The sequence below is a fragment of the Octodon degus genome, unplaced genomic scaffold (assembly GCF_000260255.1).
Source record: "Octodon degus isolate 3935 unplaced genomic scaffold, OctDeg1.0 scaffold00227, whole genome shotgun sequence".
NCBI lineage: Eukaryota > Metazoa > Chordata > Mammalia > Rodentia > Octodontidae > Octodon > Octodon degus.
In genome coordinates, this window is record NW_004524803.1 from 1,859,945 (window position 1) to 1,882,251 (window position 22,307).

The 22,307-nt window shown below is 39.7% G+C and overlaps 1 protein-coding gene across 5 annotated transcripts in view; it reads right to left on the reverse strand.

Annotated features, from left to right (window-relative positions):
• Window positions 1-2,234: 2,234 nt before the first annotated feature.
• Smad1 (SMAD family member 1) overlaps window positions 2,235-22,307 on the reverse strand; it is a 75,992-nt gene continuing 55,919 nt past the window's right edge. For all 5 annotated transcript variants that reach the window (XM_023705729.1, XM_023705725.1, XM_023705726.1 and 2 more), the window contains 5 exons: window positions 17,607-17,864; window positions 15,025-15,141; window positions 11,482-11,703; window positions 5,383-5,639; window positions 2,235-2,522 (listed from right to left, as the gene is read on the reverse strand). In XM_023705729.1, the coding sequence (XP_023561497.1) occupies window positions 2,379-2,522; window positions 5,383-5,639; window positions 11,482-11,703; window positions 15,025-15,141; window positions 17,607-17,864 (998 nt within the window). In that variant the 3' untranslated portion in view covers window positions 2,235-2,378. The remainder of the gene's footprint in view (window positions 2,523-5,382; window positions 5,640-11,481; window positions 11,704-15,024; window positions 15,142-17,606; window positions 17,865-22,307) is intronic.

Genomic DNA, 22,307 nt, shown 5'->3' on the forward strand with positions numbered 1-22,307 from the left:
TCAAGTTGGCTACCAGACTGCTAAACCCAAAGATTCATGATAACTGCCCAGCAGGAAACCACAGGAATTCAAGGAAAGCAAACATGAGTGTTCTACTAGGAAAAGGGTGAAAAATTCCAATCCCAGCTCATTGCTCATTCATTTTTAGACAATTTCCAGTTATACTTCTGTAAAGCCCCATAGTTTTTAGTAATATTTTTAATGTTAAAATTGTATCACATCAATCACCATCATTGATCAAGACCACCTATGCCAGGAATGACTCGGACAAATGGAAAACACAAACTGTAGGAGAAGGTTCAAGAAAATTGTGGCCTATACACCTGCATGGCAGTTATATTTCTAAAATACAGTATTTTTATACGAATGATCCTCATCTCAGTTTGTGATACGGACACAATTACATTATCTAAACAAATGAGAAAACAGAAGTTCAGCGATTCAGAAAAAAAAAAAAAAAAAAAAGGCATGAATTTGCGATAACCAAGTAGGTCTTCTGGCCCAGGGTTTCTTTACTTGTACCACATGTTTGGAGACAATAAGTTTAGAAGCAATTTTTGCATGGTCATAACTTGGAGAATAAATGTTGCATTTGTAGGGGAACCAGCAAGGTATTTTTTTAAAAACTGAATTTATAATGAAGTGAGAAGGAAAAGCATTCTTACACTTTAAGGCTGGTACACATTTCAGGAAAAGTACGTAACAATGCAAGGGAGAAGGGTGGCAGTATCTGGGCTATAACGTAATAAGCATCCTCAAAATCTGTCCCAGCTGGGCAGGCTCGCCTGGCCCCTGCCTGGGAGAGTGCTGGGTCCTCCGAGCTGTACCAAAGCTAGGAAAGCCATCGTTTCCTCCTTCTTAGTCACCTCTGCCTTCTCATACACAAAACAGGAACTCGTTGCTTTGGTTAACTAAGTGGTACCCATCAGTAGATGTTGCTGCTGCATTTCCTCATATTCAAAGGCTTACATATGTAGATTCTGCTTTGTTTAAATTAATTTTTCCAAGTCTTACATGTCTTTTCTCTTCTGGTTTAAAGTGATTCTGTTCTCTTCATGATTCACGCTCCCTATCTCTCTATTATAAACACTGTATCTTGTTTTATTTGGCAGAGCATATCTGACAAAAAAACTCAAACTGAGTAGCAAATTTTACTGATCCTTAACCTTAAATCTAATATACAAGAAGGAAAATGACAAATTTTTAATCAAAGTAAGCAATAATGACAGGTTTATTTAAAATTTCCAGTAGAGAAAACCCACTAGTTTTGGAATAAAAGTACTCATGTATGAGAGCATTAAGTGAATATAAAAGATTAACAAGAAAAAAAACCAAACATAGTACAAAAGAATTAAAAAAGTTTGAAATGGGTCTAAATCCTCATTTGACAGAGTTACTAGGTTTGGCAAACAATTCACCTGAAAATTAAAGCCTATTTCTGTAATGTAAACTCCATAAAAACTGCTTATTAAATTCAAGCACTCCATACAATTGATATTGAAATATATAGGCAGTCAATTTCAGAATGGCAGGAATTACTCATTTGCGGTCACCGCTGCATCAATTACCCAGCTGCGTAACTGCTTTTTGGAGAAGATGGAATAGAAGAATGCCACAAACAAAACCAAAAGGATAAAATCTCTAAAAAATTGTAACACAGCAAAATTCAGACATCAGTTTGTTTTTTCAAGGCAACAAACTTAATTTTTACAGCATATTCTACATCTGCAGTTGTTCTTTCCCTCTTCCCCCACCCTCCTGTTCCTAAATTCACTAGTCTAATCAATTCTTAACTTCCAAATATTCTGTACATACACATTTAGCAAAGAGCATATGCCTAGCATTATTCTGACAGCAGTATGGTCAGCATACAATTTTAGAAAGATTACTATGTATATCATAAAGATTAACCTTTACTTAAAAAAAAACCCATTACTAAACAGCTTTAAAATATTATGAAAACCCATGAAAAGTTTGAACATGGGCTCTAAACCTGATAAAAACACACTTCAGAAAGACTATTAATGCTAAACCGCCGAATGATGACCTTAAAGTGCCAAACACAAAAGCATCTCTTAGGACCATTTTTCTAATAATTCGTCCTTGGCTTGGCCACCTCTCCTTTAACTATACATAACATCCTGCTAAGAGTCTGGATTTTAGTTGATTTTACAATAGAATGTTACAATGTAAACTAAACAGGTTCTTGATATCAACGGTATGTTACCAAAGTTTTCAAATTTCTGAATCCAACAGTTGGTCACAGAGGTCAAGTATTATCAAGGCTCCTTTGTCAGCGCTCCATCGTGTCTGACTCACCCATCCTTCAAGTACATGCAAGGCTCAATAGTTTTTAAGAAGCAGAAGCCTAAGGCCATTTAAGACACCGACGAAATAGGATTGTGAGGTGAACCCATTTGGGTGAGAACTTTATCCAACCATTGGAGTGGGCCGTGCAGATGGATCTCAATCCAGCAGGGGGTGCTGGTAACATCCTGGCGGTGGTATTCTGCTCCCCAGCCCTAGAAGTAACGTAGCAGTGGTCACTAAACTCACTTAACTTGGTGTTCAACTTATTAAGTAAAAACCATCAACACAGTAAGAAACTGATTAAAGCTATGGACTTTTCCCACAAGAAATGTATACATGCACAAACATGCAATTTGTCAGTGATCTCAAGGATACCTCGGTGTTGGCCATCCAAAATTTAGCATCCAGATTATGAATTAGTCTTGGGAAATGAAAGTTTTAATATTTAAGATACATTATAAAATTATTATTATTTTTTTTGGGGGGGCAGAACCGGGGACTGAACTCAGGCCCTTGAGCTTGCCAGGCAAGTGTTTATTCTACTGAGCTCTCTCCCCAGTCCCTATAAAATTATTTTAATGAAGATTTTTTAATTTTCATATTTATTTCTCATTATACTATTCTATTACTAAATTCTCACTTTATTATCAGCAAAAGAAAGGAAAGCCTACAAATACATCTGTTTCTTCCCTATTCCAGCAGTCAATTTTAAAGCAAGAAAAAGGACCTCTTATCAACACAGCCCTTTGATCTTTTAATTTCTGGCAAAAACTGGTAGGCATAAATGCAGGTAAAAATCCACCATTAAAGAGAGAAAAGGGCACCAGGGAGACGGCTCAGTGGAATAAGCGCTTCCCTGGCAAGTGTAAGGGCCTGAGTTCAATCCCTGGTTCCGCAAAAAAAAAAAAAAAAAGAGAGAGAGAGAGAGAAAAGTTTGCTACTGCAAAGATATAAAGTTTCTAGGCATGAATGAACAAAAGAACATGAAGTTCTGATTAAGCTCTATTTCATGAAGAATATCAGAAAAGGCTGGGTTCTATTCATTTCTGCTACCTAACTAAAAGAAACATCTGAATATGAGAAATTTCTAGAAGTTGTGATGCTGAATTACATCTGCATGTATATATAACCATGTTGCTCATGCATCAATAAACTATTATGTTTATATGTAGGTCTGCCTCTAGAACTTAGCCAGCAAGTTCTTTGAATGGTGGTTATCTCTAACTTCCAATATTCAGTAGAGTCATGGTACAGAAAGGATGATCTACAAATACTTGTTTAATTGAACTGATCTGGATATTTTGGATATGGGAGGGCTTAAGGTAAAAATAATATTTATGAAATATATTTTCCATATTAATGATCAAAAATGATCATCTTAAAATCAGTGTAAGATTGGGTAGTAATGTTAGTAAAATGTTCTATGCATTTCTCCAAGATATTGAGAGGGGAAGGTTAAAGTACACAGAGGGTGAAGTATGATAACAAAGAACAATGCTGTAAAAAGTGTGTAGTTTCTTTTTTATTTTATTGCTAATACATATATAAATTCCTTACTAGGGTAGCAGGAGGTTTTTTTTTATGAGATTTATCTGCAGTTCCCTAAATTTAACTTCCCAGATATGTCTATTATATCTTGCATAAATCTCCATGCTGGTGCATTATAAATATTCTTTATTAGTGTTAAGGTTGCTTTTACTTGTGTGAAAGTAAATTATTCATATTGTACAAAAGTACAATTGTTAAAACTGACTGGGTAATCAATATGAAATGAATCTGAGGGGAAAGCTACGCTAAGCATTATAGCCATAAATCCTCCTAGAGTGGTTCTTCAATAAGCAGACTCACCACAGGCGCTCAGGAGCAATGGCCACAGTGCCGGCTCCACCAGCCCACATTTTACACATGAAAGCTCACGAGTAAAATGAGCAAAGATGCTCACAATGACAAAATGCTCAGTCAAAAATTAAACAGTGAATATTAAAAATGAGTAAGAAAGGTATTTCATAGACACGTGGCATATATAGGTCAACCTCTTCAAAGGGTTAAACAAAAAGCTCTAAGAACATTTCAGAGGTACCAGACTGAGCTGCAAAGAACTGTTGAATTACATTTTGAGAAAAGTGGTAAGAGAACATACTGAGAATTTGTAAGATGACTCAAAGATGTAGAAAAAAATTATATTCAGAGAAAGATACTTTTGATGTAGAGAATAATTAACAAAGGTTCTGAAATTATCTTCACTAATAAATACATTACCAAACAGGTTTAGCAACAAGTTAAGTGAGCTTCTGAAGACAGAACATAAAAGGCAATTGCTTCATCCAACTATATAATTAGTTACGCTTCTCCGTAACACAGGACAGTAATTTATCTTTGAGTATTCAGAGACAAGTTATTAGAAGTCACCACTTCATGAAATCCAATCAAGTACTTTAAAAATTTTAACTTTTCAATGGCATCTTGAAACCCTTCATATCTCAGAGACGAAGATGACGAAAAGATCCATTCCTATCAGTGATGTCTTCAACCTCCTCTACCCCGAAACCTTACAATTTATGCTTCGAGCACATAACGTCTAGATCTTTAAGCAACATCTGACTAATTTCTGAATTATATTAAAAACATGAGTTTACTAACCAAATAAAAATAAGTTTTAATGTTTGGAGCTTTCATTTTTATGAAGAGATCACTGCTTATTGCTGACATCAAAAGCAACAAATGTTACCATCACACAAGTACTACTACAAAGAATGAAAGGGAAGACATACTGGTATGACTATCTCCTAACATAATCATATACTGAAAGCACAGGTTAAGCACATACTATACTGTAAGAGCATCATTGTAGCTAACATAATGTTATTTGAATCAGGAAAAGGGTACTAAAAGCTACTGCTATGGACTCTACATAAGTACTTCTATGTTCCAATGATCTTCTCTTAGTAACTGACATCCCTGTTAAAATTTAAAGATCAATGGACCTAATACCAGTAGGATACAGAGTTATACATGTAAGAAAGCATAGCAAAATGTGTTCAGCTCACACAATAGAAATCTATGCTCACTCACCTTCACAAAGCTCATGCGTATGGTGCACATTTTTGTGAGCTCATAGACTGTTTCAAAACCATGGTTCACAGATTGTGCCAGTAACTGAGCAAATTCTTGATTGTTAAAAATTTTTAAACTACAGCCACTAGGGATTTTGCAAACAGTAGTGGGATGAAATCCATGATGGTAGTTGCAGTTCCGACTTTGCACAAAGATGCTGCTGTCACTGAGGCATTCGGCATACACCTCCCCTCCAACGTAGTAAAGATGAACTCCTGCAGAAAGACGAGGCAGGTTATTGTCTTATAGCTGAAAGGCATCTGTGCAGCTTCAACATATAAATATACATTTGTACAGATTCAAACTTTGGCTAGTTAGACTTTCTCTAAGTCCCATGAAACGGAGCTCACAAAGTAGGGAAATAATAGAGGAAATTTAATATAGAATAAGTCTCTTGAAAATAATGCTGGAGAGTAACAATTTCAGCTGGGTGTGGTAGTGCACACCTGTAATCCCAGTACTCTAGGAGGCTGAGGAAGGACCGCAAGGTTGAGCCCAGCCTGGACAACTTGACTTAATGAGATCCTGTCACAACATAAAAAAGATAAAATTAAAAATAAAAATTTTAAAAGGGTCATATTCAACGTAAAGGACCTGGGTTCAATTTCCAGTAAGAAAGAAAGAAAGAAAGAAAGAAAGAAAGAAAGAAAGAAAGAAAGAAAGAAAGCAAGCAAGCAAGCAAGCAAGCAAGCAAGCAAGATTACTAAGTACAACAATTTCATTTTGGTATTTAATGCCTATATGGTCACGGTTGAAAGTCTATTCTCCACCGGGTATGTAACTCAGCAGGACAGCACCTGCCTGACAAGTGTGAGATAGTGAGTTTGAATCCTGGTAATCCTTCCTGCCCCCCGAAAAAGTGCAGCATCACTCTAAAAATACCTGGGGATCCTACACATAGTCATCATGTAAGTCTCTTGCACTTACTGTGGAGCTAAATTGTTTGGGAAAGTTTAGAGAGAAGGGAGGATCAAGAAAAGAGAGGGTGCTGGGGAGATAGCTCAGCGTACCTGACAAGCACAAGGTCCTGAGTTTGATCCCCAGTACCCCATCCCACCCCCACAAAACAGAAAAGAGAAGTAGAGGGGAACTAGAAAATCCGAGGCAGACAAAGTATTTCTGAGAGCTGTTAAGATATAAAGTCTAGTAATAAAAAATCTAAATAATAGAAAAATGGCTTAGATTGCAAAGTAAGAGCTCACCAAGCTAGAGCTGCTTCACACTTCCTACAAAACCTGGAATTCCTAGGAGTGTAGAAGATTCCATCTGACCTATCCTTTAAAAGAGGAATGAGGAAAAAACCCTGGGACAAAGCCCTACACCACTTAGGCAGAGTGTACAGGCCACCCAACACAGAGCGTCATGCCCATGTGGCTTAGAACCAGGAACCTCTAGGTAACTTGGCCATGCCACAATCAAAGAATTATCTTCTATGGTTTTACTATATTTTTTTGGTTGAATTGCTTTTTAGGGGAAGCTTGTTTTTTGGTGTTGGTGCCAAGGACCGAACCCAGGACTTCCAGCTTGCTAGGCAAGCATTCTACCACTGAGCCAAATCCCCAGGTGCAAATTATCTCCTACGAAACACGTGTGGTGTACAAAGTACACATAAGGGTAAGCACTTCTGTAACAATTAAGTAACTGCTAAGGTAGACACCCTTTTTTTTCTTTAGCCTGACATAAGGAAAACTAAAATATAGATTTTTCCCATGATTGTAATTTTCACTTCAGAAAATTTAGAAATAAAACTACAAAGAAGCAGAAGATAGTATCCCTTTGTCAGTGAAATAGAGGTATTAACCATTAATTGCTGGAAATACTGCATTCAGTTTTGGGTAACATCGTATTGTTTTTCAAACACAAACATACCTCTGACTATATGGATGTAACAATTTAATGATTTTTCCATTAGCGGACCATTGTGTTGGCAATAATTTTCTGCTGTAACAATGACATGATGAATGTCTCAGGACAACTCTTAATAACATCCTTAGGACACATTCCTGGAAGTTAAATCCCTGGATCGAAGGTTTCTGACTCAAGCCAAATGACTTTGCAGAACACGTGCTCAATTTATATCCTCACCAACAGCACTGGAGAGTGCGTCTCCTTTGGCCCACACCAGTATCGAATCTGAGCTTAAACAAAAGTAAAATTCCGCTAATATATTGCTAAAAAGTAATGACTGCTTTAATCTCCTAGTTTAATAGCCAGCTGTGTTTCTCCTATGAACTCACCATTTGTATTTCTTACCTATGTATCCCACTGGGGTTCTGTATTTTTACTATTTTTTTAATAAACTGTGAATGTACGCAGGATATAAATAACTTTTTTACTCATTTCCCTGGCAGTCCTTTGTCTTAACTGTGTTCATAATATATATTTTTTAATCTAGAGAAATCTGAAATCCTTTAGTCAAATCTTAGTCTTTGTTGTATTTTTAAAACGTTTCTACTTCTTCAATCAAATCTATTTTTTTCTCCATTTTTATCTTTCAAAAAATAATTCATCAGTCTATTTGTATACATGCCATGTGGCCAGGGTTTCTTTCCCAGCCTGCTCAAGAGCTAACTGCTACTACAGGACTATTAGAAGACTCTGGTAATTTCTTATGGTTCACTGAACATTAGATTTTTATACACAATCTGAGTTTAATTTATTCTACTGTTTTGTCAACAGTTTTTATAATGTTTTATTAACCCAACATCAGGAATTTTTGCTTTACTCATTCATTAAAATAATGAACTAGTCTCACTTTTTTAGCTAGGTAATATTAACAATATATTAATATATTACCCAGCTTTCAAAAACATGTTATAGTATGTTTTAAACTAAAAATTAAATTAGGATATCTTTTTTTTAGGGGGGTACTAGAAATTGAACTCAGGGCCTTGTGCTTGCCAGGCAGGTGCGTGCTGCCGAGCTGTCCTCCACCCTAGGATGAGCATCTTAAAATGCTTTTGCAATATTAAGCCCTCCCTTTAAGGAAATCAGACTGCCTGATCTTTTCAAATTTTCTTTTCCTCTCTCAAAATACTGGTTTCCTTTATATAATTCTCACATATCATAGGTTGAGATTCTTCTCTAGAAATGTACGCTTTCTTAGAAATTAAATTTTTCTCCTGTTACATTTTCTCTAAGATTGTGGCTACTGCCTGATTAACGGCACCTGACATAGTTTTTTAAAAAACAGACTCTTTCCTGGGCACTGTGGTGCATCCCAGCAACCCCAGCACTCAGGAGGCTGAGGCAGGAGGATCGCTGCGAATTCGGGACCACTCTGGACTACATAGTGAGCATAAGGTCAGCCTGAATTACATAGTGAGACCCTGTCTCAAAAACAACAAAACGGATTCTTTGGAGATTTCAAGATAGCAATGATATTTGAATACACAATGCTCAGCCATCATACTAGCATGGTTGAAAGGAGAGACACTTGTGTACTTCAGGTAGGAGGGTGAAGAGCTTTCTGAAAAGTAATTTCGCTAAATATCTCAAAAGCCTCTGATGTGCAAATTCACTTCAAGAATTTATCTGAAGAATATCAACTAATCCTATCATCTGCAAATAAGGATAATCCTGGCTTATTTCCAGTATCTCGAACTCTATATTTTGGTAAATTATTCAGGAAATCTGGAACAATTTTAAACTACAGCACTCCCAGAATCCTTATTTTCTTTCTCTTTTTCTAAGAGGAAACTGTACAATGGCTTTTCACCACATGAGAATAACCACTTTACAATTCAAAGAAAAGTCTTTCTATCCTAAAGGCAAAATTGGGTTTCTATACTATTTCAGAGGTTTGCAAACCATAGAAAGATATTTATGAACCCAACTTTTAAAAATTTTTGGTTTTTTTGTGTGTAGGGTCTCATTACGAAGCTTGGACTTGTAGTGATCTTCCTGATTTCTGCCTCCCTAGTGCTGGGATTACTGGCATGTGCCACCACGCCCGGACACCATCACCAGCTCAGTGCACCTGGGGGTGGAGCAGGTGTGGCATGTGGTGCCAGGGATCGAACCCTGGCCCCTGCACTGAACTAAGCAAGTGCTTAGTCTGCTGAGCTATACTGCCAGCCCTTGTGAAACAAACTTTGAGCTTTTCATCACTAAATGTGTTGTTTAGGTTTTGTTTCCTTTAATCATATTAAGAAAATATCAAGGGCAAGCAAGATAGCTCAGCGGACTAAGCGCTTGCTTAGGCAAGTGGAGGGGTCAGGGTTCAATTCCTGGCAACACATGCTATGCCAGCCCCACCCGCCAGGCACGCTGAGCCAGTGATAAGAGTTCAGGCATGGTGGCACACGCCTGTAATCCCAGCACTAGGGAGGCTGAAAACAGGAGGATCATTACGAGTCCAAACTGTGTAGCGAGACCCTGTACCAAATATATAGATGAAAAAATAAAAATAAAACCAGAATGCTCCTCCTTTAGGTTTTATCTGACATTTCCTCTGGACAGGTTGAGATCTGTACTCCCAGCTGGAATTCTACAGAGATGGCACTCCAGCCTTCTCTGGGCGTCCACCTGGAGGTGTATGATTTACATTTGTCTCTCATTAGCAGCGCTGTTTGGTCCCCAGTCAACACAAGGATCAATTATACAATTACAAAATTAGATGATTTCTCCACTGTGTAATTATAGCCTTTTATTGTCCCTATAACTAACAGGCAGTTTGTGGGGAAATACTTAAAACCATTCTAATATCCTGATTCTTATCATTAAGAAAAGTTCATATATATTTACTTTAATTGATGATTCTTGTCTGATTCCTTATTGTGTTGACCATAAAATGCCAATTCTCTAACTCTACAGCTCACTATACATTTACCTGTTGGCCTTCTCAATCCATGTACTTAATCTATTTACTATGGTTATGAACATCTGAATTAGTATTATTTTAAATGGATTAAAATTCATTAATTTGCATTATTTTAATTACCTGCACTTAATTACAGTTGTTGCATAGTAACTGCAGATTATGAATCCATAGATTCAATAATTCTCAAGATAAAAAAAATTAAATTTGCTTCTGTACTGAACATTTTCTACTTTGTCATGATTCAAATTGTTCCTATAAATTTAACCAAACAGTGTATACTTATTTACATAGCACTTACACTACCTTACGCATAACTAACCTAGAGAGAATTTAAAGCATACAGGATACACCCATTTGTCCAGGCTCCTTGACAAATCCCCCGCGGACACAGCATGGCTCTCTTGTACTCAGACTGAAAGCCACATAGGAGAAGCCCCTCCTTGCTAGCACTGCTGCAGGCCCATCACTTTCACCAGCATTTCTTTACTTTCCACCAACAGATGGTCCAAGCACATCCTGACCCAGCCTGAGAGGCCAGCTGTTCTCTAAGGTGCCCTGGTCCCTTAGTGGGAAATGGCATTAGAACTGATGATCTAGATGCAAGACGTGCTTTTCACTGTGAAATGTCTTCTTCTTGCGGTGTTCAGCAGACAGATCAGAAATCGTATGTTTAGATGCATACAGATAGGTTCATATAGACACACAATATACATGAGAACATATACACATGTACATACACATTATTAAAATTAAGATTTCTTCGACAACATTTTTTTTGGCTTTTCTTCATGTACACATGTCCCTTATTCCACAGTGAAAACCAGGCATTGAGCAACAGCCATACATTTAGTCACTTGCTTAATTAAAGAGATGAGTATATGTTTGCAATACATAATAAATATAGTCATTGTGGTGTGTTTAATCTTTCATCTAAAAGATACAGAACTGTTTCACTTATCCATTACTAAATAATTGAATCTACTAAAGAGATTCTTCCATAGCAAAACATAAGACAGAACAGTGCCCCCAAAACAACAAATCACAATTTCAGCTGATGCAATATTTGAAGAGTGGGGGTACCATAAAAATTATTGATTGGAAAAACTTCCAAACAACACAAATTTGAAAATATTTCTGAACAGCAGCTACTGAACGATGTGAGTTCACCACACGAATGATCTCTTGGGGAAGAAGGACACAACAGATCAACAACAGAGGTCAGAAGGAAGACTCACCTTTTCCAATATGCCGCCTGGTGTTTTCAATAGTGGAATTTCGGTTAACGTTGGAGAGCAGCCCAAGGCAGAAGCGGTTCTTATTGTTGGAAGGATCAGTGAAGCCATCCACCAACACGCTTGTGGAGGAGGCATGGAACGCTTCACCCACACGGTTATTGAGCTCATAGTAGACAATAGAGCACCAGTGTTTTGGTTCCTCATAAGCAACTGCCTGAACATCTGGAAAAAAGAAAAGGTTCTATCAACCACGGTTTGTGCCTCAGGCTCTCAAAAACTACAGTGACATAAAGCTGGCTCAGGATCCTGAATGAAGATGTGGAAGGGCAACTGAGATTATAACATCTAAACCTTTTCTATAATATCTTAGGCAGGCACTTTCTATTAAGTGTGACATTCCCCCTTAATTGGAAAACAATTTTCTGCAATTACCATCAGAAAAGCAAAGCACCAGCTAGGCAAGCCTAGCAGCAGCGCTTGCAGAACACTAACCACACGCCATTTGCTCCTTAGTATGCAGAGGTGGAAAGCACCCCTCCCACAGACTGGCTCACCGTGTAAAGAAACACAACAAGTTACAAGTGAAAAACAAGAGGGCTGAGAGCAAGACAGGCTCAGAGCTCGGCCACAGGTGCTGGCATTAAAAAGACTTACTTTTGGTGAAGCCTCAGTACACCTGTGCTTTTTTTAAGCAACAAAAATGAGTTTTTAATTATTGATGAGAAGCTGCTTCACTTCGTATCAAGTTGCCAATAATGATCATAGCTCCATTTCTGCTGCAGTTCTCAAACTCAGGAAGCAATCTTGCCAGCTGGCCATTCTTCCAGAATGAATCATATCTCTCTCCTCCAGATTTCACGCTAACTTCCTTATATTTGCTTTAAGTCATGCAGAGCAGGTGTGTTTTGTCTCTCCATTCCCAGAATGGGCCAACAATGGAAATCACCCAACTTCACTGACAGGATGCAGCTTGTTAAGTCAAATCTCTTAAGACTAACAAATCTCCAAACAGAACACACTTCTAAACACTTGCAACTAAAAGGTTTTAAAGATAAGTTCCTTCTGTAGTAAAACCTCTCGTACTGCTGCTTTAGAGATTCAGGAATACAAACCGTAGTATCTGCAGGGCACCAATATATAATGATCTGAGGTTTATGAAGTCTTGGGAGCACAATCAAAAAACTGAAAGAAAATTCACATCAAAGGCACTGTTAAGGGAGAAGTGCCTCTGTGTTAACAGCAATCTCCACAAATAATAAAATGCACTTTAGAATTTGATAAAGAAAAGGAAAATGACAATTTGAAAACCCATACCTCTGTTGCTTTATACACTTAAGTAGGTCATCGGAAAACACACTATTTTACACTTGATAAGCAACTTTTTTGTCAATCTACTGTACTTCAAAGAGCAAAATATTAGTGACTTGTAGGTAACATGTTAAAGAAGGTTGTAAAATCAATAATAAAAGGCTTTTTATCAGTTATCCAGATTACTTAAAATATACTCATCTAAGTCAGAGGCTTGCACATTTTTTTCTGTAAGAGATCAGAAACATTTTGTGGGACATATGGTCTTTATCAAAACTGCCTTTGTGCTGCAAAAGCAATCACAGATACCATACAATGAATGAACACAGCTGTGTTCCAATAAAGCTTTATTTACAAACAGGTAGCAGGCTAAATAGTCTGCTGACCTCTGCTCTAAGAAAACCATTAACTACAACAGGTAAAAGGTCAATGTTTTCTTCCTTATGAAAATACTGGTTGTAAATTTACCCAAACAGGGAAATTTATAAAGGTGATTTAAAAGAAAGAAATCTTAAAGCTACATACACTTCCTGACATCAACCTCTTAATGACAATGGTTCCAGGGTCCCCACACTCGTAACAGCACACAGATAGCACTGTGCCCATTTCGTTCTGCCGTTCTATTTCCAAACACAAATCTCAAAAGTATGTGAGCTATGGGGCCGGGGAGATAGCTCAGTGGAATAAGTGCTTGCCTGGCAAGTGCAAGGGCCTGAGTTCAATCCCTGGTTCACAAAAAAAAAAAAAAAAAAAGTATGTGAGCTATAAAGGGCCTGTGAGCCCATCATCAGTTTTAAAAAAATAACTTTTAAAGAGCAGGGTTAGGTTCACAGCAAAATTGAGGATGAAGTACAGATATTTCCCTCCCACGTGCATCCCGCCCCTGCAAATGCGCAGCCTCCTCTGTTAATCAATACCTCCCATTAGTGTGGTATACTTCCTACAACCAGCGAGTCTATAACGATACATAATTATCACCCAAGTCTACAATTCAGGTTAAGATTCGTTCTTGGTGTGGTAAAGTCCATGGATTTGGACAAAAGCATATAATAACATGCAGCTATTATTACTGTATGGGACAAACATCATCAAAATTTCAGTACTCATCAAGCCAGATGTGGCAGTCCACTCCTATAATCCCAGCATTCTAGGAGGCAGAGGTAAGGGGATCCCAAGTTTGATCCTAGCCTGAGCAATTTAGCAGAATCCTGTCTCAAAAAAAAAATATAAATAAATAAATAAAAATGGGTTGGAGATGTAGCTCAGTGCAAAGGCCTTGGGTTCAATCCCCAATTTCTTGCTATACTTTTATTTCAGTTAGAAGAAAATACACCAAGAAACAAATGCTAGTAGGTAGCTGCAGGCATATGTAGGTGAAGGGCTGGAAAACAGGACTACTTCTTTTTTTTTTTTTTTTTTTTTTGGCGGAACCAGGGACTGAACTCAGGCCTTTGTGCTTGCCAGGGAAGTGCTTATTCCACTGAGCCATCTCCCCGGCCCCTAGAAAACAGGACTTCAAGATCTCTTTTCTAACCACAAAACACAGAAACTCCAGTCATGTGATCCCTAAAGCTGAAAGCCAGGGTTGCCAACTTCACTGCAGTGTCACGCTAGCTGTTTCCCCAGCACACGGCCCGCTTAACAACACCCTTCACGTCACCAACCGTAAATCATTCAATACTGAAGGGCCACAAAGGTGACTGCACAATTCCACCTGGACTTTTGACAATTAAGACAGTGCATTTGCTTAAAAGGCATATTATCCAAAGACTGTTTGTTTCCCATCCAGCTTGGCTCCTATCTCTAATAGCCATCTTTTATGAGAGAAACTAACATTTGGAGGGACAGACTTTGGGTCACGGGCCCCAAGCCCAGAGGCTCTGGCACTGGTCTGTGGCTGCTGGAAGCGGCTGCACAGTGGGAGGTGAGTGGAGCTTCCTGGGCACTGAGAGCTCTGCCTCCCCACCTGAGCTCTGCCTCCTGTCAGACCAGCAGCGGCCCAGATCTTGCGAGACAGCAAACCTCTCCATTAACTGCACAAGCCAGGATCTAGGCTGCACTGCTTTTGCATGAATCTAAATGGAATACTAGCAGGAAAAAAGTGCAGAATAAGTGCAGTGTACATGAACTCTCCCAAAACCTATTTGTGAAAAAAGTAATCTTCCATGGTACTGAAGAGGCTGGGGGCTGCTACCTTAGACTCTAAAAGAGGACACGAGTAGCAACTCATCTTACCTCCTCTATTGATTTCGGAGGCCAGTGAGGGTGCCATCATATTTGTGTCCATTGGCTGAGAGCCATCCTGGGTCATGGGGTCTTCAGGAGGCAAGTAGGCAGGTGGAGGCGTATCAGCTGCAAAGGTTAAAAAGTATGCTTGAAATATATTCTCTTGTGAAATGAAGTTCACATGTTGACATGTTAATTTCATCAAAAGACTAGACATTATAGTCACTGGCTTTGGTGTACAACTTCTGAAAATGATTACCGCCCCCGAGTCATCTATCTAGGATCATGCCATTCTAACACAACTAAACAATGCTGTCCTGCAGTCCACTTTGAGAGGATTTGTATTTCACTTTTACTAGTGGGTGTAACACATGTCAAAGCTGGGCTGGCCAGATAGCTCAGCAGACTAAAGCGCCTGCTTAGCCAGGTGCAGGGATCAGGGTTCAATCCCTGGCATGCTGTGCCGGCCCTGCCCCTGTAGATCACTGAGACCGAGACTGAGACTGGGCATGGTGGTGTGCACCTGTAATCCCAGCTCTTGGGAGGCTGAAAACAGGAGGGTCACTACGAGTCCAATCTGTGTAATGAGACCCTGTACTAAATACATAAAAAAGAAGAAAAAATATGTGAAAGCTATCAAATATGGCACTTATTAAGAAAAGGAGTTTTCAGGAGCCCTTACACAATACCTAGAGGCTTTTAGGAATTGACCTTCTGGGTTTCATTACTGCCTACTGATTTAGACTGTTAATTTTTCAAGAACTTAAGCAATCTGTTATCTTCTCCCTACTCAGTTAACTGCTGGCTTTAAAATCCATAAACTGAACAAAATAACAGAGGACAAATCAGTTTATTCCACTATCTCATGTCTCAGAATGTACACACAGGCTTCTTCTGAGGAGCACACCATGAGCTGACAAGCAAAATGATTTTTGAAACAAAAAACACTAACACAAGTCTGCTCTTTTCTTATAAACGCTCTTTTGCAGTTCACGCCTCTGTTTTTCCTGAGCCCATTGGCATGAGTGACAGAACCACGGGGACCAAATTTCCCTTTGGGGCTCAGGAACGCGTGGCCACGTGCCCACAGCACTCGCGGGACAGCCACTACCATGCCCCTGGGGCTCCTCTGCAATTTCCCACCATCCCAGCTGCTCACAAGCGGGGTCTTGGCACAGAGATGGGACTTCAGAGACCTCATGGGGACACTTCCTTTGCTCTTTCTCCCACTGCTTCATTTTCAGCTTTCCCCCCGTGCTGCAAGGCTGACTCCGCTTTAGCAAAGGCAGCCTCTGATGAATCTAGTGAATTTCTGCCAATAAGCTGGTGAACATCTCAGGGGCAATCTGTGGCGTCAGCACCTCTCAGCGGGACCAGCTAATTATTGGTGCTGTCCTACCACTCCCACAGGTGCTTCCTCCTCTCCCTTTTCCGTATTTCTTCTGCTTGGCCTGTCCTTGAATCCCTGACAGCCAAGAACAAAGTGGGAATTCAAGCAATGATCTGCAAGTTTTTCACTGGAGTTCACCTGGGGTTGCCACTGCTCAAAACTCTTCTGGAACTGATCTTCTCACCACTAAACTGTCCATCAATGCACAGGGTTTACTTGGAGTGGGGTGGGCCGAAAGTCACCAAATACTATCAGTGTGATTTTTAAACTTCTCTTATCTTCCATATTCATCCCAGTTTTGGATTGAAAAAGCAAACAGCACAATGCAAAATAAAGTCCCTTAAAATAAAAGGGAGTAATAAAAGCATCAAAAATATATAAGCTGTGACCTACTTTTCAATTTCTGAAAGTGCAATGCTGATGATTTCAAATTTACTTAACATTTTAAGTAGCCAAAAAACATGTTTTCCCTCCCCAAAATGTTGAAATAGTTCAAGTACAAGAGCATCTTTGGGGTCTACTGCCAAGAAATTTAATACTATTTTTTCTGAAATGCTTGTTTATTAACCTATAATTTGAATAATGTAATGTCTTAATTAATCATTTATTTTGATAACTATTACACCATCAGTTATGTCTGAAAAAAGAAAATAATCGTTCTTTTGTCTTTGCTAAATTAAACAAGCAGATGGTTTCCAGTACTTCGCTGCAATTCCTTTGTTGTTGAAGTATGTTTCTCAGGACTACATCACTATTTACACAAATTTACTTAAACAGGAGTGTGTGCTCCTTCTCTGAGGCTGCACTTAGAGCAGGGTTTCTTCCAAGTCTGAACAGAGGCTAACTGAAGCTGTGCTTCTTCTAACAACATACTGTTTAACAGGCTACTTTTCTCTTTCTTTTATCAGGAGAAAGACTGTGACAATTAGGCCACACCCAAAGGATGCAGCTGTTTCAAAAGTTTTTTAAAAACAAGGGGAAAATACAGCTAATTTAAGCTTCAGTGCCTGAGAGATGAAACAAGATCTTTGCTTCCGTGGCTGCGAATCTCCCACAAATGCTAGCCCCGAGCACCAGAGCACAGTGCATATTCCAGAGTTAAGAAGCTCCTGCCATGCGGGGCGGACCCCGCCCCTCCCCCAGCGCTAGCTGGCACCACCTGGTCTGACCACACACAGCACACCCGCAACACTGCCCCTACCTGGCATCTGGAAAGGGCTGCCTGGGTCTGAGCTGGTAGGAGAGTGAGGGTAGGTGCTGCTGCTGCTTCCAGGAGAGTTTGGGTAACTGCTGTTCGGGGAATGAGGAAATGGGTGGCTGCTGGGTTGCGGGAAAGAATCCGGGAAGGTGGCGTTGAGCGGCATGTGAGGCTCATTCTGTCCCGAGGTCCGGAACTGAGCCAGGAGGCTGTGTTGAGGGTTATATTCGCTGTGTCTTGGAACCAGCACTGGAGGAAGAACTGGAAACGGGGAAAGGAACAAAAGAACAACAAAATGAACATGATGGAAACGGGAAACTATCTCCAGTAAAGACGAAACGTAACCTATGACAACAAGTTATCGGAATCCTGCCTTGGCGCAACTCAGCTGAAGCCACAAGAAAGCCATCGTATACTCAGGAGCAGGGAGGCTTTAGACCTCAGAGGGCATGTGTCTGCCATCGGTAGCACGGACCAACTGTCGGAGGAAAGTCTGCAAAACATGTTCATTTAGGTTAAAAATGGTAAATTCTCCCACTTTTAATTTTTCCATCCACTGAAAACCCAAGTACAGTTAATGTATTGCCACTGGCATTTCCATTTCATAGCCCTGACAGTAAAAATTCCAAGTTAATACTTACTGAATGATGAATGTTTTAAACTCACTTTCAAACAAGAACAGTATATAAATTTGGGATAAACAGTGAAGAGAGTTATTACACCAGAAGATAGTTAATTACACAAAGTATGATGCTCTGTGAGGAAGTAATGTGGTGTCCAGTCCTGGTGGCCGACTTTACCAGCACCTTTTCTTAAGCATCTGCGTTTACCCACTTCTCCACAATCCTTAACACTACTGACAGGCCAAGGAGAGCGCAAGAGGTATAATCCACACTCCAACTGAAAATACAAGTTATGAACGGCCCAAAGGCAGACAGCTGTGGAAGCAAAACCCACTCCCATCACTCTGCAAAAGCTCTGCATGTGAGGAACCGAAGGAGCCGATGACCAGCACGGTCAGCAACCTCCAGAAGAAAGCCCTGGCAAAGCCACCAGGACCCGCTCAGCCAATGGTCAGTTCCAGAGCCGGAACCAAGGTGGGCCCCGAAGCTTCTGGTCAGCCACCAGGTGGCTCCTCCCAGCCACAAAGGCCTTGGAGCCCTCCTGCTGAGGCCTCAGTGGAAAGAAGAAAAACCCATTTTTAAACTTCGTAGGAGAAGAGGAATAAAACCTGCTTTTATTTTCTGTGGTTCTGGGCATGCTGAACACACACAGTACCACCGAGCCACACACACTCCTTAATCCTCTGATCCCGAAGATGGTTTCTGCTACTGCTGACATTTCTAAGATACCTTTTAATAAACCCTGAAAATGTCCTGAGGTACTACACATCTCTAACAGGAGGTACATATATTCATCTAATGAACTCTTACATACTCATCTTTCTTCCCTCTGGATTCTTTGGCATAATCTGTCTCTGAATGTAACACCCACTGTAGTGTGTGTGTGTGTGTGCTACCTTATCATGAGCACCTGCCACAATTTGTGTCATGGTATAATTTTATCATCATCATCATCATTTAATGTATAATAATCCCAGCACTGGGATTACAGGCATGCGCCACCATGCCCAGCCTTGGTGGCTGGTTCCACTGGGCATGCCTGGGGATGGGGCTGGCACAGCACGAGGTACTGGGGATCAAACCCAGGCCCTTGTGCTTGCCTAAGTAGGCGCTTAGACTGCTGAGCTATCTCCGAGGCCCACTGATGATGTAATTTTGTCTTCTGTAGATGAAATGAGTTGCTTCAGGTTGGAAGTAATTGTGATAAAGCTTCTAGGTCCATTCTTTCTTTAAAAAACAATTTCAAACTTGCAGAAGTATTGTAAGAATAGCACAAAGAACTCCTGCATGCTCTTTACCCACGTTCACCAATTTTTAGCACTTTGCCACATTTCCTTGAATCATTCACCCTCCCTTCTCCTGAAGCACATACACACATATTCTGAGGCACCTGAGAGCAGGTAAAGTACATTATATGTCACCCTGTAACATTTCAGAGTAACCCTAAAAAGAGTACTTACTTTCACATATACACTACACTTTCAGTAACTGTTTTCAGTGTCATGCTACTGATATTTTTAAATGCAAGTTATTTTATAGTCTAGCTCTCCATTCAAGTTTCTGCAGTATTTCTGCACATTTAAACTCAATTTTTGTCTGGCCAGAAGCCCACAGTGTCTTCCTGGTGCTGCTGTTAATCTCGATTAATTGGTTAAGATGCTGTCCAACTCATCTACCATCTAAAGCTTTCCTTTGCCAATTATTAATTTGTGGGGAGATACTTTGAGACTATGTAAACAGCCTGTTTTTCACCAAATTTTACCTCCTAAATGTAGTACTTGCTCTTCAATGAAGTTCTGCTAGTAGTTGCAAAATGGAGATTTTTCTTTCATTCCACTATTGTGTCAGGAATCAGAATTTTCATACATTATAAAATTATTCTCACCAACTTATCTGTCTATATTCTGTTACATATGATGTACACTCTACTGTTACCAATCATTAGTATGGATCCATACTTAATGGATATTACCATCTATTTGCATGCACGTGGTGTCTTAAAATTGGCCACTGGGAGCCCATTCAAACTAGTTCCTAAGCCTTATTTTAAACACATTATCGTTTTCTGATCATTTCTATAATTTTTTTTTTTTTTTTTGTGGTACCAGAGATTGAACTCAGGACCTTGCGCTTGCCAGGCAAGTCCTTATTGTACTGAGCTACCTCCCTGGCCCCTTCCATAATTTCTGCAACAAGATCTTCCAGGTTTATCTTTTCCTTTTCCCTCGCCAGCGCTGGGGTTCCTGGTTCACTTTAGTGAAGTATGGTATTTAGAAACTAAACATGAACTCTGAGTATGCCCCATAAGTTTGCTGGAGTCAACCCGATTACAGGGTGTGTATGTTAGAAATCCAGAGCTTGTACTGCTACTTCCAAGTCCAATTTAGTTCCACAGTGTTTGTATTTGCCTTGTTCCACTAACACTAATTTGTCTGTTAATTTCCTTTATCCTAAAATAAACTCACAATGTCAAAAGAAAATTTGAGGTTTTCTTTAAACTTTAAAAAAAGGGGCAGGTGAGGAAACAGCTCGGCAGTCTCAGTGCCTGCCTGGGAAATACAAGGACCAGGGTTCGATCCCCAATACTGCATGCTATGCTGGCCCTGGAAGCTGTGCTGGCTACTTAAATCAGGCTGGGGGGCACATGCCTCTAATCCCACAGCTGGGGAGACTGAGACAGGAGGTTCCCTTTGAGTGCAAACTACATAGAGACCCTGTATCAAATAAATAAGATTTTTATTAAAACTTAAAAAATACATACAGTACTTGGATTCACTCTAATTCATTCACAATTTACTGTGTTCCTTTTCTCTTCAGTGTAACTATTAATTTGAAGTTTTATTCAGTGTTTCATTTTTCAATTTACTGGATGCGTTTATTTGCTGCTGATAGGTTTAGCTCCCCACTTCTTGTTGACTTTACCTTTTAAATGGGAGCAACGCTCACATGGTCCTGAAACATTCCCTTCCCCACCCCTTGTACTCAGCGCAGCCCTCTCCAACTAACTCATCTCCTCACACTTTAACCAATTTCAGGTTTTGTTAATCCTGCCTGTGTTTCTTGATGAAGAAAAAAAAAAGCATGCTTTCTTATTTTACAAAAAAGCCTATTATCTATACTTAAGCACTGTCTTATTTTTTTTTTAATTTTATTTATTTGTGTGGGGGGGGGCAGCTCAGCCCACCAGGGGGCGGGGCTGGCTGGCATGTGGTGCTGGGGATTGAACCACGGTCCCTGTGCTTTGCTAAGCTTGTTCTAAGTAGGTGCTTTAGACCACTGAGCCATCTCGCCAGCCCTGTCTTATTTATATACTAACAAAATAACTACATTTGTGCATGGAGATCCTAATTTACTTTGATAACAGATTATCGATCAGCCTCCTGTATTGAAGCATGCAGGTAGTTTACAATACTTTACCATTGCATGTATTACTGTACTGACTCTGAATCTATACTGTGGTGTGACTAAATGCCTGCCTGTGGACATGCGGAGCGAATAGAGACATGCATGCGACACTGTTACCTTCAGATGCCCCTCCGCAGGGAGTCACACCCCTCTGCCCTGCCAGCAGTAACGTATGCGTGCCTTTCCCCCAGCCCTTCCAAGTAGATTTTGTCAAACTTTTGATCTTTTTGTTTTTAACAAAATGGTGGATGCGAAATCATACTTTGGTGCAATTTTAATTCACATTTCTTTTATGGTGAAAGTCAATCATTTATTTCAGAGGGTGTTTTTGTATCTTTTATAAATTGTCTGCTTGTGCCTTTTAACTCTTCATGTTACTAGTCTCTAATGTGCTTGATGGAGTATTTTACTATAACCTGTCATTTGACTTTGTTTACATAGCAAAGTTTTTCTTTGAGGGTAGTCATGTGCAACAATACTATTTTATTGTCTACAGACTTTTTATTTTTCACTTATATATTTGGTACAGGGTCTCACTACGCAGCTTGGACTCGTAGTGATCCTGTTTTCAGCCTCCCCAGCGCTGGAATTACTAGTGTGCACCACCACAGCCGGACTCATTCACAGACTCAGTGTGCCCTGAGGACAGGGCTAGCAGGCATGTGGAACCAGGGAT